The 16138-nt window shown below is 36.3% G+C and overlaps 1 protein-coding gene across 1 annotated transcript; it reads right to left on the bottom strand.

Moving 5' to 3' along the window:
- Positions 1-1222: 1222 nt before the first annotated feature.
- LOC113781732 (protein unc-13 homolog) lies at positions 1223-15544 on the bottom strand. Its single transcript, XM_027327715.1, has 26 exons — positions 15170-15544; positions 14997-15061; positions 14003-14273; positions 13716-13782; positions 13383-13527; positions 13045-13212; positions 12246-12338; positions 11954-12163; positions 11774-11875; positions 10827-11057; positions 10641-10715; positions 9975-10061; positions 9672-9857; positions 9427-9585; positions 8871-8963; positions 8149-8220; positions 6759-6876; positions 5637-5809; positions 4795-4879; positions 4374-4511; positions 3546-3652; positions 3315-3392; positions 3142-3237; positions 2444-2539; positions 2176-2359; positions 1223-1868 (listed from the first exon to the last, which is right to left on the bottom strand). Exons 1-26 carry the CDS (start codon positions 15345-15347, stop codon positions 1720-1722), a joined length of 3426 nt encoding a protein of 1141 aa, XP_027183516.1. The 5' UTR covers positions 15348-15544; the 3' UTR covers positions 1223-1719.
- Positions 15545-16138: the final 594 nt, after the last annotated feature.

The raw sequence follows: 16138 nt of genomic DNA, 5'->3' as shown, positions 1-16138 counted from the left end.
TTTTTGCTTTTCTGATGACATCATTGGGAGAGCTGTAAATGTCCGTCAAAGCTCTTTCAGGCAGTTCTGCCTCTCCTTCGACTTCGAGTAGCAAAGCATAAGGTCTGAGATCGGGCTCCTCAGCTGTGGGTTTTGGTTCTGAACTGAACTCCGGAAACCAAGCTTTTCCATGCCCTTGCTCTTTAATCTGCCTTAGTTATGGAAACACAGCCAAAGTAAGATCAGAAAGAGAGAAGAGATAAGGTGTAGTAATTTACTCGGCAATACAATTTCCATCGGAACCATTATAAACAAATTGAGAATCAGGTTTCTGTGCACCCTGCAAATACATTTCTACATCTCTTGCATTGGACTGGGGAAGCAATAGGTTTTTCCCCCAGTCCCTTTGGCACTGGGTCCAGTAATGCTCAATTTTGAACACATGTACAAAGTTGTTGATTCTTTGCTCTCTGAAATTTGTTGCAGTAAACCAAAATGGGTATGCCAGAATTGTTGTCCTGATAAAGATGAATAGATACAAGGAAAATGGGAATAATAGAACATTTATAATCTGAACTAAGGTTAATCATTGCTGTTGCGTTGTTGTAGAATGTAGAAGGTTCAGAAAAGGTCGCTTCCATCAAAGTAATGACACATGAAATGCAAATAACTATTGATGCGGAGCGTGCCATCATTCACAAGCTGAGGGCTATCAGTTTCTGCCATCACCCATCAAATTCTAACAGATTTGCATGCTCTTCTTTCCTTTTCATTGAAAGCTGCTTCATGTAAATTCCTTGTACTTTCAGCTCTAAAATCCTTCTAGTTGTAGGAATTGTCAGAGCGGAGAAAGTCAAAATTACCATGCCAGGGTCAATCTTGCATGTAAATTTGATGTTTTCTAACAACACAATTACATAACGTGCTATGTATCCATACCACATAACATCTAATATTTATCCACTGATCGTCCAATTCTAAAAGTTGAAATTCTCTCTCTTTTTTTTTTTTTCCAATTCTTTAGGTTTGCCCAAACTGAAAAGTTGGAAGAAATATGTTTTCCAGCCTAATTAGTCCCTAGTCAGTTCGTTGGGACCATAAATTCAATTCCTACACCCCTGATCGTCAACGATTTCTGCCACACCACACGCATCAAGATTGCGCTTTTGAGCGACGTGATCAAATTTTGGAGGTTTTCTGGGCTATCATAATTCAACGATCACCGTCTTCTTTTTTTTTTTATTCCGAAAAATAAATGATATCATTCGTTTATCATTTAATACAAAATATGCTCAAATATTAAAATTTAATACTCAACAATTTAATAAATTAATAAATGCACCCTAAGTCTACATGATTGCCTAGTTCAATATGAAGTTCGGTCAGGAGTCCTACCCTCGAAAAAAATTAATCACAATGAAGATGGAATACCACACAAACAGGAAACAAGAAACAACACGCCCAAATTTGCTTGCTAGATTTCCTACGGGAGATGCATCAACAAGCCTTCGGGCGCCCCCCCAAGAATCTATTTTATGAATCAGCTGAAAGATCCCTTTGGAACGCTGCCTTCACACGCATCAAAGCAAATTTTTCTATACTGCCAGATTCATGAAATCCATCTTGTTTGGGACATGAAGAGGATAGCTTTAATCTGAGGTGCACCAGGCAGGCTAGAGTAGTATTATATCATTTTGAGTTGCTTCAGAATCGGGTGGGCTTAACCATAACCCAAGCCTTTTATCTCCAAGTAGCTTCCTGCAGCTTCTTCTTAATAGATTTGAAGCTACTGTGGCCCTTGTCCGACCAACGAGCTGATGCACTTCGCCTTATAAGATCCGTCACTAGAACTGATTTGAAGTTAGGCTCCACTCCATCCTCGTCATATTCTACATATCAGAAATACAGAACTTAGCAGAACTAAAGTGGACAGAGGAACTGAGAGCCAGATGCCAGGATTTTATGCAATCCAAGATACAATCTGACCTCCAGCAAAGAACAAAAATAGTTGGGTAATGTATAAATGAGCTTTGAACAACATAATCCGAAGCCCAAACAAATCATACCAAAACAGACAGAAATATTAGAAGCAAAAAGTAATCATCAACAAATAAAAACTGAAAGTTTAGTTGTCTTGGTTTGAAAGAAAAAAGAGAAGAGGGGGGGGGGGGGGGGGTTTGCTTAACAAGTAGTTACCTGAAGATGCAGGAAGCTTATATTGTTCCTTTAAAAACTTTGAGGCTTCTCTATCTTTTTTGTGACATAAGACTCGTATCAGTGTATCGGCATCACCCAAGCACCTGTGACCAGATTTATGTACCTCTAGTCCCACTGAGATGTGTTGACTCGAACTCATTAACAGTTGGATAACAGATTCAGCCTGTTCAGAGCAGGATTAACAAGAAGATGACAATATGAGCCAGCTAATCAAGTCCACAAGGAACAGAACGGTGCATTATTATACCTGAAGGGAAAACAGGCTTAGAAGTTGATGGGCAAATTTTGCTTCTTCCTCGACTAAAGAACGAGGGAGGCCTTCTCCATCAGCTACGAATAAGTCCTGGAGAATAATGCAGCAGAATAATCTACTTTGGAGGACTGAAAGAGCAATTGCATTAACTAAATCATCTTAAGGACAAATCTCCTTTTCTGTAACTTCCAAATTTGTGGAGAGAATTACAAGTAATTATATTTTAAGAAGCATTTGCACAAATGTAGAGAGAGTTCTGCCCTGCGTAGCTTCCAAAAACAGTAACTCCTGTGAGCAAAAGGTGATCTTTCATTTATAGCAGACTCAACAATATCTTAGAAATGCACCAAGTAGACGATAACCATTAAGGTTGTTTTATGCTACGGAGATGTATTCTACCACTCATTACCTGTTATCCCTTCACCTCCTGAAGAACTTTCAAATTTGTATCCCAGTTAATGTATTCATTTTTATTAGGTCAAAGGAAGATTATATGGGAAAATAAAGTCCACTACACAGATGAAGGCAAAAGAAAGTCTCTTACTATGATTTGACAGTATCCAATACCAAAATGGGTGTATCATATGTGAAAATACAAACAATAGAGGGATCAGAAGAGCTAGGTGAAGAGACTGATGAACACTTGAGGATGCAAAGAAGACAAGTAAAATATAAAGCATTCTGACACTCACTTTCAACATGTTGAGGTCATCTTCCATCAAAGGAATATCTAAATCAGAAAATGCGCATGAAGGTCCTCCATCCAGTAACACCCAAACATATCCTTCCTGTACAAGGATGAAACAAATTTTAGGGTAAAACAAAAGGAAGATTGTAAATTTGATTCATGAGCACAACATTATACCAAGGTTGCCCTAAAAATGCTGGAGACTACACGATCTCGTAGTGCATCATCAATCAAACCACAGACTTGATTAAGGGCCTGCAAGGATGCCTCTAAGAATAAAATCAATCCTAAAAATGTCTCAAATGAATGAGACACAGCCATATGGTGAATAATTTGCAATTTGGTAATCATAGAAAGCAAGTCAGGAAAAAAGATAAAAGTGCTAGGAGACAAGTTGTAAGCACTTACGCCATCAAGGTTTGGAAGTAAACTGTCTAAACGGGAATTCTCGACACCACCATGATACAAACGGTACAGGAATGATTTCCTCAAATCCCAGAAGACAACCCTTACCCCTAGCATTAGGCAATAGTAATGACAATCAGTTTGTCATATTAGCACCACAATAACAAGACTTTGCTTTCTGCATATGGAGATAATGAGAACAATTTCAAGGTTTAAAAACCATAGCAATATTTAAGTTTAGAAAAGTTTGTTTGAGAAACTTATACAGCAAAATTGAATATATATAGAAGACTCTATGTATCTGCACATAACAACTCTCACATTAAGATTGAAAACTGTCAGTTATTAGATTTATTAGCCTAGAGAATTATAACCAACTTTCAGTTATATTTTACAAACCATATCAAGTGAAGATACAAGAGAATTTTCACACCATCCAATGATAACTTAAAATACTGAAAAATCTCAAAACTATATATCTATGCAGCATCACAAGGTCAATTTATCATTTGTTGCACAACAGAAACCCAAGAATGTAAGATCTCACAGAAGACATTAAGAGTCACAATATCTCAAACTGTCATGTAGACATAATTTTGTTGTCCAGAACCAGGAAAATGTAGAAGTAAATGTTCAGTCATGAGAATTGGGACATTCAATAAAAAGTTACAAAGGAAAATTGCAACAAAGTCAACTACTTTGTTTGAAAACAGTGAGAAATGAAGTACATTTTCTGATTAAGATACAAATTTGATGAATAAATTTGGATATGACAGAAGATCACCACTCTGTCGTTATGTTTTACAAATACACAAATGATGCGCTACTTACCAATAAACTCACAGATACTTCTGATAGCATGAGCAGCAGTATCCCTGATGCAGTCAAAGGTGGCAACGAAAAGCTCATCAACTGATTCACTACAGGTATCTAAAATTCTGCCAGAAGTCTCAGGGGATTCCTCTATTGCTGGATGAACGAAAAGAAAAGGATATCACAACTTCCAAATAACTTCCTCAAATCAGTGCCTTTTAGATTTTACTTCTTTTTGTCCGAACCAACAACAAAATTAGAAGGCATGCCAAAATGGCCCTAATGTACATAATTTTTAATAGTTCAGCAGGTGAACTGAAAACTGAAATGGTTTAGTGGCTTAACAGTACACCATATGAAAACTTCAGTGGCTATTTATTTTTCTGCCAAAAACTTAATAACAATTAATGGATCAAATATTTGCAAGTTTGAAACTTACAATGTTCTCCATTATCAAATGGCCCAGCAAATGACCAAGACTTCCTGATGCCATCTTCGAGTGCAGAAATTTGTTTCTGAATATACTGCACATGAAGTAGATAAAGAAGAAATGTAAGACTAGAATTAGAATATTTAATTCATTCAGATACCAACTTGTGGAGAAAAGGCATTAACTTATAACCAATCTTCAGAAATTATTTACTAAGAATTCTTGTTACTGCATCCACTTGGCACCATTCTCTTAATTTAGATATGATAAATGAACAAAATATCTGATGAAGAAACACAGGAAGAATCCACATTAACACCCTGGCAAATGGATACTTATTCATTTTTGAAAAATAAATATACAAAGACAAAACCAACAGAATCTATCGCCACGAAGCATGCTAACTTAATGCAGATCACTATAACTGGATGAATACTCAAAAGTGTATTATCCTTCAACAAAAATCATCTTTTAGTTCCTCAGGCAAACTTTAGGCCTAAATCTTTTTCAGAAGAATTCCTAGGCTATTTTCCCTATAAGATGAACTCGTCCTTTAAATGCTTTGGCTATATCAATCTTCAGGTTTAGGAGATCATAAGAACTACATTTTCTGGGTACTGAAATTCCCCAGAGGATACTCCAAACCAAGTTTAGAACTGCATCTTGTCTGAAAGGTACTGATGCAATTCACCAGTGCCACTAGCTTGTACTCCATTTCGTCATTCATCATGAATAAAAAATGCATTAATAGGGAAACTTTCGGATGAAAAAAAAAGCTTTCTTCTTGTATAACTGCACGCAAAATTCAATGACTGGTGACCAGCAATTAAGAGAAATAGATTAGAGCTTACTTGAAGAGTGTTCAATCTGACGCAGAGTTTTGATGTTGTCAATTCATTCAATTTATTGGTAACTTCATCCTCGAGCACAGTAGACTCAACTAGCTTCTTCTTTACTATCGGAAATGTCGTCTCCTTGTAATAAGTCAGAGGTGGTATAGGTGGATAGAGATTTTGCTTTCCAACTGCATATTAGAGAAGAACTTCATACATATCAGTGACTAGGAATTTCAAATTCAGCTGAAATATATTGTTGAAATTCTAGGCAAAAGGTAGGAACATTACATCCACCACAGGTCAAGTTTTAGCCAATAAAAAACTACTCAGACAAGATCTGAAAAAACTTACATGCAAGATGTATCTGACTCTTTTGAGTACATAAAAGCAATATAGATTAGATCACTTTAGTAGCCAAAAACTTACACCCACAATCTCAAATGCATTAGGACACTTAAATGCTAGGCGATTCAACCAAATATTCTGAAATATTGAATTTTTTTTAAAAAAATTATCTCCAGGATTTGTATGTCGACAGAAATCTAGACAACCACGGGACAAATGAAAAAAGATCCTACAAATGAACATGCTGTGTACTGTGTAGGATGATCGTCCTTGTAGCATGTTTTTGTTGGGAAGTCTGTGATTTGTTGATTGCGTTGTGCCTGGGGAACGCTCCTTGTATTTTGTATTTTCTTGGGTATTAATAAAATCTTACCTACCCAAAAAAGATCCTACAAACAGCATCTTCCAGATCAAGTTTATTTCCAAAAGCACGAGAATTGTCGATTGGTGTTATTACAACAGATGGTATCCAAGCTGGTAAAGATTTCGAAAGGAAAGAAGTCCAAATTATGGTACAGATATAAAGGGGCAGAACAGATTATAATGCCTCTCTTTAACAAATACAGAGAGGCATTAAAGAAAGAAGCCACAACAGTTTCACATCCACAATTAAGTCTAACTCTATGGGGACAGAACCACTGGATCATTTCGTGCAACATGCAAATGGAACATATCTAACTGGTTTTAACCTGCTGAAGTGCAAAAGAGGCTCAAAAGATACGAAGACTTGTAAGCAAGCAAATAGGAAAGAATATCCAGATATATGTAAAGTACATGCAAACTGCTACATACCTAATTCACTTGTAACTTTCTGTAAATAAGCATCCAAAGTATGAAATATAATGGAAAGCAAAGCCTGCAGGTGTGTAATATCCATTGGTAGTCTCAGCTGAAAAAGTTGATCCAGAGTCTGCAAATCAAAGTTATTTTGAAATAAGAGGCGCAGAAGGAAACATGAAAAGAAAGAACTGAAAGTGGACAATTCAACTGAGGCAGCCAATAATTGAATTATTCTTGTATATTGAGTAGCAAGACCAAAACAGAGGACAAGAACAAACTTATAAACCAAACTTCCCTTGATCTTAGAAACCATCACATTATGTACCATAACCTAGACAAATGGAAACCTTGATATACTTCAGTGAACATTAACTATAGAGACATCACATGAAATTTGAACTTTAGAGATTCAAGAAACATCAATAGTCAAGCTAAGTAAGGTTCCCAATGCAAACTCCTAGTGATTCTACTTCACAGTTGTGTAACAGCGACCAAATGTGTTCGTTGCTGACATTTCACCACCAGGCACGGGACTTGTTCTCAACAGATTATAATAAAGCTATAACCAGCGTTTTTGAAATTTTGGAGTGCAGGCATTGGGATCATTTTGAAACAAAATTAATATTTTTTTAATTTCAGAAAAGTTGCTTGGAGTTCACTTTTTTTTTGGTTGGGTGGGGGGGGGGCAGGGAATCCCAACCCAGGCAGGAAACCTGCACCATATAAAAGGCTTCAAATATTCCTGGAAAATTACCATTATTTAATGCATATACCAGGGGATATGAATGTGGTATTTGGAACTTTTAAACCGATAAGATCTTCACTATGACTTGAAAACTTTCTTCGCCCTTATCAATAAAAAAATTCTGTCAAATTCAAAGAGAGCACATCTTGGGTGATACATATGGACAAGAATGATGCCATCTGCAGAGATCTCCTTAAACACTGAGCATGAATTGGTACGAGGCTTTTACAAATTCACATAAGCTTTACAACAAAAGCACTTCAACATTTTGTTGTCTTCCTATGAACCCTCAGCCTTTAGCCCTCTGTTTGAACATCTCTCTCTTATTGTTACATTTGCATTTGAAACAGAAAACTTTATTAGTACAAGTAAATGCACAAAGCACCAACTTCATAAGTGTCTTAATTAATGACCTTTCTATTGAAACTCCTCCAATTACTACTGAATGCTACTTATTAATGAATAAATGTGGGAAAAAAGGGGAGAAAACTTGAATTAAAGAACAACGTATCCCAATGAAGGCAAAAATAAAGGTCAATATGCAGTATCTGTACAAAATTCCCATTCTATAAGCCATCTGTCACTAAAACCACTCTACCTTGCAAGTAATAAGAAAATGTAGCAATAGACAAAAATGCATTAGCAAACAAGACAAACCTCCTCTATGATCCTAAACACTTCAACTGCTGAAGGTGCTTGTTTTTGCTGATGTGACAAAGGTTCCCAATTCTGCAAATGGTAACAATATGAATACACTCAACAATAGGATCACAACTCCACTTGCAGAAGTAAACTGTAACTCGAAACACTACAGCCATCCTGTATACTTGTAAAATGCTTAATTCATGTAGACCAACCTTCTTGCAGCTTAACACTGACTGAACATGAAACATAATGTCTAAGTCTGATAACGCACGGAGTATTACAAGAGAGTTGCAGCTATGAAATTGTTTAAAGAACAAGGAAACATTTAGGCCCATCATATCATTTAATTGAAATATAAGGGAATAGTGGCCAAGTATGGCCACTACTTCCTTTTGGTGTATAAGTATTTATTAGAGAAAGAATAATAGGTAGTTCTGATTTTCAATCAAGACAATTGACATAAATTTGCATCAGAAAAAGAAATTAAGGCATTCAATGAAGGTTGGAGCAACTATTTCAGCTATAATTAAATGTAATCTCAGAATTAACCACCCCAAGAAACAGATCCAAGAAGAGGACTAATACAATTTTTACAAGTGTAAACGAAAAGACATAAGGAGCAGGCAAAAGGGGTTTGCCCATTTACTTAAGGAAATTTATCTTTTTAACCCTTTGGACTATGGAGTATAAGTTTGTATTTTGCTCTTAGGAATGTAACATAGTATCAGACAAACCTCAAGATCAAAAGAACGTGCAGTCCATTCCATGACACGTTTATTCTGGGCAATAATCCAATCAAGGATTAGTGGCCTCGAAATTTCTCCAATCTGCACATTAGGAAGGACCCATCAGTACATAAGTAAAGCCTAACATCAAAAAACTTCACTTTGCACACCAAAATAAAGGAAGCTAAAAATACAGAACCATTAATTACTTGTATTAGTTCTATGAAACACATTCTTTACAGCACAACACTAAGACAAGTTCTCATGCATCGTTGACAAGGTGTCAAAGTTTTAGTAATATCAATATCCATTATGCATAATGCAAGCACTTTAACTCTGCACATAAAACACACACTAAAAAGTTGTAATCTAAAAAGATTCTGATGTAAACAGTCACACAAAGGACGCCACATTCCTATCTAGCAATTTCAGAAAATCGGATATGTAACAATATTGCAGAATATTCCACCAAAAATAAATATAGATGTTTCCTAAAGCCTAGCTAATTGACATTAACACTAGAAGAAGCTGACTACAGCGTGTCAACTAAATTATATAAATAGACCTGATAATGGATAAATTCTTCACTGAACTGCAAAGTCAAGCCATTTTCTTGACATGCAGTGCAGTAAAGCTCAGTAAGGCAATTCTCCAATTCGTTGGCTGCAGGAAGTACTGCTCTAACATCTTCAGAAAGGTATGATACACTCTGGAGAAATGGCCTCTGAAAGTCATAAACATGAATTAGAGAACATCAACCAGCCACAAGAGGGATAAACAAAAATGGATTAGCTCTAAACAACTGCCAACCAGTTTTTCGCCATAAAAACGGTGCAATCTTATGGATGCAGCTATGCCAGCTTGAGGATACCAATGACATAGGACAGGATAATACATACTGAGCTCCCTCTCAGCAATAATTTTAAGCTCACTTGCAAGGAGGGCCAAGGGATGTGTCCTATCTACTTCAGATCCGAAATATATATTATCCATCACCTGAAATACCAAGACATCAACTTTTAAGCATTACTATGTTGCCACACTATTTTGTCAATAATAGTAACAGGCATCCACTAAAGAAGTAAATATCTGAAACCATTTTACGTGATTTACCCTCATGCATGCAGCTTCCAACGACCGATCAACATATCCCTTCACTTTCCTCGATGTACTCTCCCCCAAATCATCAGATTCTATAAACTGCAAGCATGAAAGATTGTCTAATCAGATCTTATATTGATTAGTGGTTCATCATGGAAATTGCACCTTTATTTGTCTTCTAATATCATCAAATAATTTAATATAGAAGTAACCCATTAATTAAGAATGAAAAAGAAAATGTTAAGTAACATGCAGCTAAAATATGTGATAGCATCAATAAAAAAAATTCTCCAAAAGATAATATTTCCATAATTCTAAGGATCCCTACATTTTTTTGAGCAGATCCCTACAAATTGAATAAGGGGTAGAAAAGAAAAGGGATTAGGAACAAATACAGTAAGCATCTAGACTTCTTATTTGGGACAGACCACAAAGTAAAACAGGCATGCCATTGTGTGCGCATGCGCTCACACAGAGAAGCAACCTGAAATGGTAGAAGTCACAAACCAACAATCCAACTAGCAGGGAAACCTCTCTCTGTAACATTTCCAAAGGAGCCAAAAATCAAATTCCTGAAACTGCCAAATCCTTCCCTCACACAATTATTAACATATGAAAGCAATCGAAGTAGAACTCACTATAGACCTGAACTAAACAATTTGGAATTAAATGAATTACCTTAAAATGCTTGCTGGCATCAACTCTGCAAATTTTGACTGCCATGTTCATCACCCCTTTAAAGAGAGAAGATTTCTGAGGTACAAAAAATGGTCTCTTCAGCTGAAAAGTCTTTCATAAATGAGAGACCCCAAACTTGAAAATTCAAAATTGACAAAATTTTACATCTGAGCATCTCAAGATCACCTGAGAGAAATGCAGATGATAATCTTGCAGTTTAATTTCACACCAAGAGCCAATTGAGAAAAATATAGACTGCACCAAGTTGAATTTATATTCATTGCTGCCAGATGTAGCTGAACATGATAAACTACAGATATATTCATCTTCCCTCGGTTCACTAGCTTCAGAGAATAGCGATTTCTGCATTACTCTAATAGCATACTCTAATAGCATAGTCTCCTCTGTCCCAACAAACTTCCATTAGAAAGAAACCATTTCAGAACTCCATGAATTTAAATGAGAGAAAGAAGCAAGCAGAAATTTGCATTCTGGAGACCATAAATTTATATTTATAGGAATTAAGTGCACTGCACAGAAATAATAGATCAAGGCAGAATATACAAGCAGATATCCTTGCTAAGAACAAAAGGTGACATTATTCTCCTATTATTGCCAAGTATTTTATTACATAGTAAAGAGAGGAGATCATAATACAGAGGCTTGTTACCTAAACTGACTTATACAATAAGAAGACACAAGCAAGACCTGTATTGTATCAGTACTGTATGTAATCAAATGTGGGAAAGAAGCAAGCAGCAATTGGCATTCTGGAGAATTATAGAAATTAAGTGCACTGCACATAAATTCATATTTATAGGAATTAAGAGCACCACGCAGAAATATCAGATCAAGGCAGTATATGCAAGCAAATATCCATGCCAAGAGCAAACAAATGACATTATTCTCCTATGATTGTCAAGTATTTTATATCATAGTAAAGATGAGAGATGAAAACATGGAGGGCTTGTTAGCTAAACTTACTTATACAAGAAGAAGACACAAGCAAGACCTATATTTTCCAAGAGTTGCGGACCCCACCACATCAGAAAACCCAATATATGTCCATACTCAAATAAACATCAAAGAAATTAACGGGGTTTGGAAATTAATAGCTTTACCAAAATGCATACCTGTTTAAAAAGCACCCACACGTACAAAGCACTATGCAATTTCTGTGTGATACCCAACAAAGGCCAAGTCAGCTTCACGATCTTAAGGAGTTCATCAGCTTCCTGTACAAACCATAGTAAGAAGAGTGTACGTCATGTATATATAAGATAGTACAACCTAAAAAACAAACACAGTCTCACCTCTATAAGCTGGCCATCTTCCAGAATGTCAAATAAGCCAAACAGTAGCTTCATGTAAAGCCTAATATTCATGTGATATGCAGAAGTCCAATAGTATGTTTCTCCTTGAATACCAAATCGTCCGGGCTTAGATGATAATACGCAGAGATATTGTTTCAGAGCTAATAAGATCTCACTCCGCTCCGAAGGAGACATATTATTGTCCCATTCCTACAGCAATACATAATGGCTGCTTCCAATAAAGAACAGATTTTAGAATCATAAAAGCAAATCTGCCAAGGGGGAACAATACCTCAGAATTCCTAATTTTTGCAACCAATTGTCCAATTTTCTGCTTGTCAGCCACATCGTTTGCAAAGCAAAAATATCCCTCAAGAATATCAGCCTATAAGAATGGCATTTCAATCAAGATCACTAACAGGAAACATGTGTCAACAAGTTATTGACAAGTTCACTTAGCTACAGGGTTTATCAGTGACAAGTTCACTTAGCTACAATGACCCCACTGTAAGAAAACTACACAATCTCCTCAGATGTGAATATTTGTTTTATATACTGGCCAACAAAACTATTCAATCCCTGTATCCATCTAGAAATCATAATAGAGTACATCACCAGGGATTTTATTCACCAGAAAAACAACCCCAAAAAATAAGTGTCACTCATAAGAACTAATCCATCTGAGCATGCAAAGCTTTCCTTGCTAACATCAATTTCTAGTCAAAGGCTATAAATATGGATTAAAGGACATCTACCCAAGGCTCATGGTTCTTGAAATTCAATGCACATTACCCCATAACCAACAGCATGACCAAAAGTAGAGATAAAGACCAATCAAAAATTCAAATTAGAAAATCAAACAAATTTATCAAGAACTTCTTTCAAAAAGAAACCAAACTTTTATACGATATGAGGATTGAAAAGACAGAAGGAATATTAAGCTACCAAAAATGCAAAAGAATGATGAGTCCACCGTGATGAGTCCCTACGGTGGAGTATAGGACGCAATAAGCTCAAAGTAACACGAAAGACATAACTTTGTTCAAGCAGCAAGAACTGATAAGTTAGCAAAATGGAGTAAAAATCATTACTTGTCTGTTCTTCCAATGAGTATACGATTTTACACTTGGGAAGTCAGATCTGAATGTGCCATTCAAAAAACCCAATGCAATTTCTGGAACACTAAATTGTCCCCATGCTTTCACTGAGGCAAACTGCACCAGACGTCGCCTAGCAAAGGTATCCATTACTTCAGAAATCTGACCCAAAAAAATTGGAAAAAAAAACCAAGATTTAGCTACTCGTATATCAACGTCATAGAGGCTGAATTGTGAAACTCTAATACACAGAGATTAAAGACATTTCATGGCAAAAAGAGCCATCAGTAGTTAAATAGCAACCAAAATATAAAATGGCACAATAAACTTACTTGCATTTGCATGCGAATGGTATCCAGGAATTCTACATGCCTTTCAGGAGATTGAGACTGCAGATATTTACCCTTTTTGGTCTTCAACCCAGACAGAAATTTGGGATTCTTGTCTTTCTTTCTACTCTGAATTGAAATGTCAATCCTGATTTTACAAGAAAAGATATGCAAAGTGCATAAGAATCGAAAAAAATGAATCTTACATAAAATTAACCAGTTCAAAAAGCAGCACAGGAACAAAAAAAAATGCAGTTCACATGTGAACCAAAAGCACCCAAAAACTTAGCATACACTTGTACACATGCACACGAAGAAAAAGAGAGAGGAGATTACCCAGAAAACATCATACATGCAAGGCATGCTTCATAAGCAGATTCCCGCAAGTCATCGTCCAGTAATCCTTCACAAACCCTAAACTTATTATCAGTTTACTCACAAGCCAAAAGTCTAGATATCTAAAGAGCAGTAATACACACCAAGAAGTGATAAGAACTTAAAATGAAATACACCACTGTTATTTTCAACCTCCAAAATAAGAAGAAATTTGGGACATTTCTCTGCATCTTCTTTCTTTACATATTTAGGTTATGATAAGTTTATTTTGAAACAGAAACATATACCTGTCCACAAGCTTGGTAAGCCAAGGTCTGGAACGTCCACCATAAGCACAGGTTCCGAAACAGTATTTGCTACATTTGCATGGTTCACCCCAGATTCAACACCAGATACAGAAACTCTATGACAAGCTGAACGATCTCGCAGGCTGGAAGTGGATGATCTACCATTGTCAAAGTAATTGGCTAAAACTGGAGGTGGTGGCCGCCGAGGAGGAGATCCAGATGATTGTGGATCTGTAAGAAGAAAATAGAAATCCCTTGAATGCAAGTCCATCTGCAAGAAGAAGCAGTTGAATGAATATATCAGAAATATAATTTCTCTGATTACTAGATAAATAACAGGGTGGATGCAGAACTGATTCCAGTACAGAACAGTACTTCAATTTTAAACACCTCAAAAAAAAGAGAATGCTCAGAACCAAATGCCCATGGCAGAACATCTTAGGCTCTCCATCCTTCAACCGCAGGAAACACACACTGAATCTATGTTATTAGTAAACACAAAACATGAAAATGCAAACAATGAAAGTGGTTATTTACCAGACACCAGATTTACAGTTCCAAGCAAGGTGCATTTCATAGTTCACGGAATCTGTTCACACTAAATAAGCCAAAATATCCACTTGCTAGCCTTCCTCAATAGAAGCTGTAAACACCAGTCTTCTCAGATATACAAACAGAAATTGACCTTCATACCTGTTACACTAACATGACCTAGTTTTTGCAGCTAATAGACCCTATCTTTTTTGGGCCATACACTTAAAACTAAGTTGTAAAGAAAAAAATATGATTAGCCGTAAAGAAAAATATATCAGTTGGAGTACGTTAGCAGGCGTGCAACTAACTAACCAAGATCCTTCCAAACAGCAAAATTGAAATCCAAGAAATCGAACCAAATAAACATAGTTTACTCGTAAGAGTAAACTAAGTAAACTATCCAATTCAGCAAGTACATCAATTTAAGAAAAACCAAAATAAAAAAGGAACTTTGGCTTACCATTATTGGCAGCTCAGATTCTTCATAGTATTTCTTAGTTGCTAATGCAACATCCAGCACTCCACCTACTCAAAAAGATCCATACACACTAGAAAAATTTAAAAAAAAAAAAAAAAGACTGCTACTAATAAACATAAACGCTAAAGAGAATAGCAGAAATGAGAGGTTGTTACTGGATTTAATGGACTGGAGAACGTAGTCGGCACTGATAAAATCAAGATTAACGTCAGAAATCGAAGCAGAAGAGCCTGACGGAGTTCGTATTTCTCTAACTAATCCTGAAGATAATATGAATTCCAGAAGCTTCCGACGATCTAAACGGTAGCGTTCCAGCAGAGAATAAGCTTCCATCACCGGCCGGAGTACGAAAAAGAGAGGCGGCGACAGAAAGCTGGCAACTTGGAGACTTAATTCTGAAAGCAAGTGGAAAGAATAGTAGTAAGAAAACGAGTGAGAGGTGTTTGCGGAAATGCCGAGCTGCCAACCCAACTTCGAGGTTTGAACAACAAAATGGTGCTAATGGACTTGGTATTGGGTAGTGGTGTCCGCCCGGCAAGCACCCGACTGGCGATATGATTCGCATCATGACTTTATCGAGGAACGCCAAAATCAAAAGCTCAAAAGCTAAAGTCAAATTTCTTTCTCTCCCTCTTTTACTCGTTCTTAATTTTTTTTTTTTGCCTTTTTCTTTTTTGGCCCCAGCGTCCGAAGACGTGTTTCTGGATTTGGACTAACACGTCTTCGGACTATGTGCACATTATTGTCAATAGCTAAATATTACAATGACTTTTATTTTAAATTGTTCTGTAACAAAATCATCCTGATGAGTCAAATTCTGAGTAGGCTAATGTAACAAACTTTTGGCAAGAATGCAGACTTTTGCCAGTACATGGGATTCAATCGTGATTTCATGTTTAATGTTTTATATTATATTATATTATTAGTAGAAAGCATGAAAGAGTGTGAGAGAAATGCATAACGTTACCCTTGAAAAGGGCTTAAAGTAATGAAACATGCCACTTTCTTTACAAAGTGCCTAATTTATGACAAATCAACTTTGTTTGATGATAGCACTTGGTCCAAGAATGCGAATAGAAAGAAGTAAGAAATTCACCGTGCGTGCCAAGATTATATGACTCGTT

This window comes from Coffea eugenioides, chromosome 8, assembly GCF_003713205.1.
Source record: "Coffea eugenioides isolate CCC68of chromosome 8, Ceug_1.0, whole genome shotgun sequence".
In the NCBI taxonomy this organism is placed as follows: domain Eukaryota; kingdom Viridiplantae; phylum Streptophyta; class Magnoliopsida; order Gentianales; family Rubiaceae; genus Coffea; species Coffea eugenioides.
Note: the sequence above shows the minus strand (reverse complement) of the source record. Positions and strands in the feature narration are given on the sequence as shown.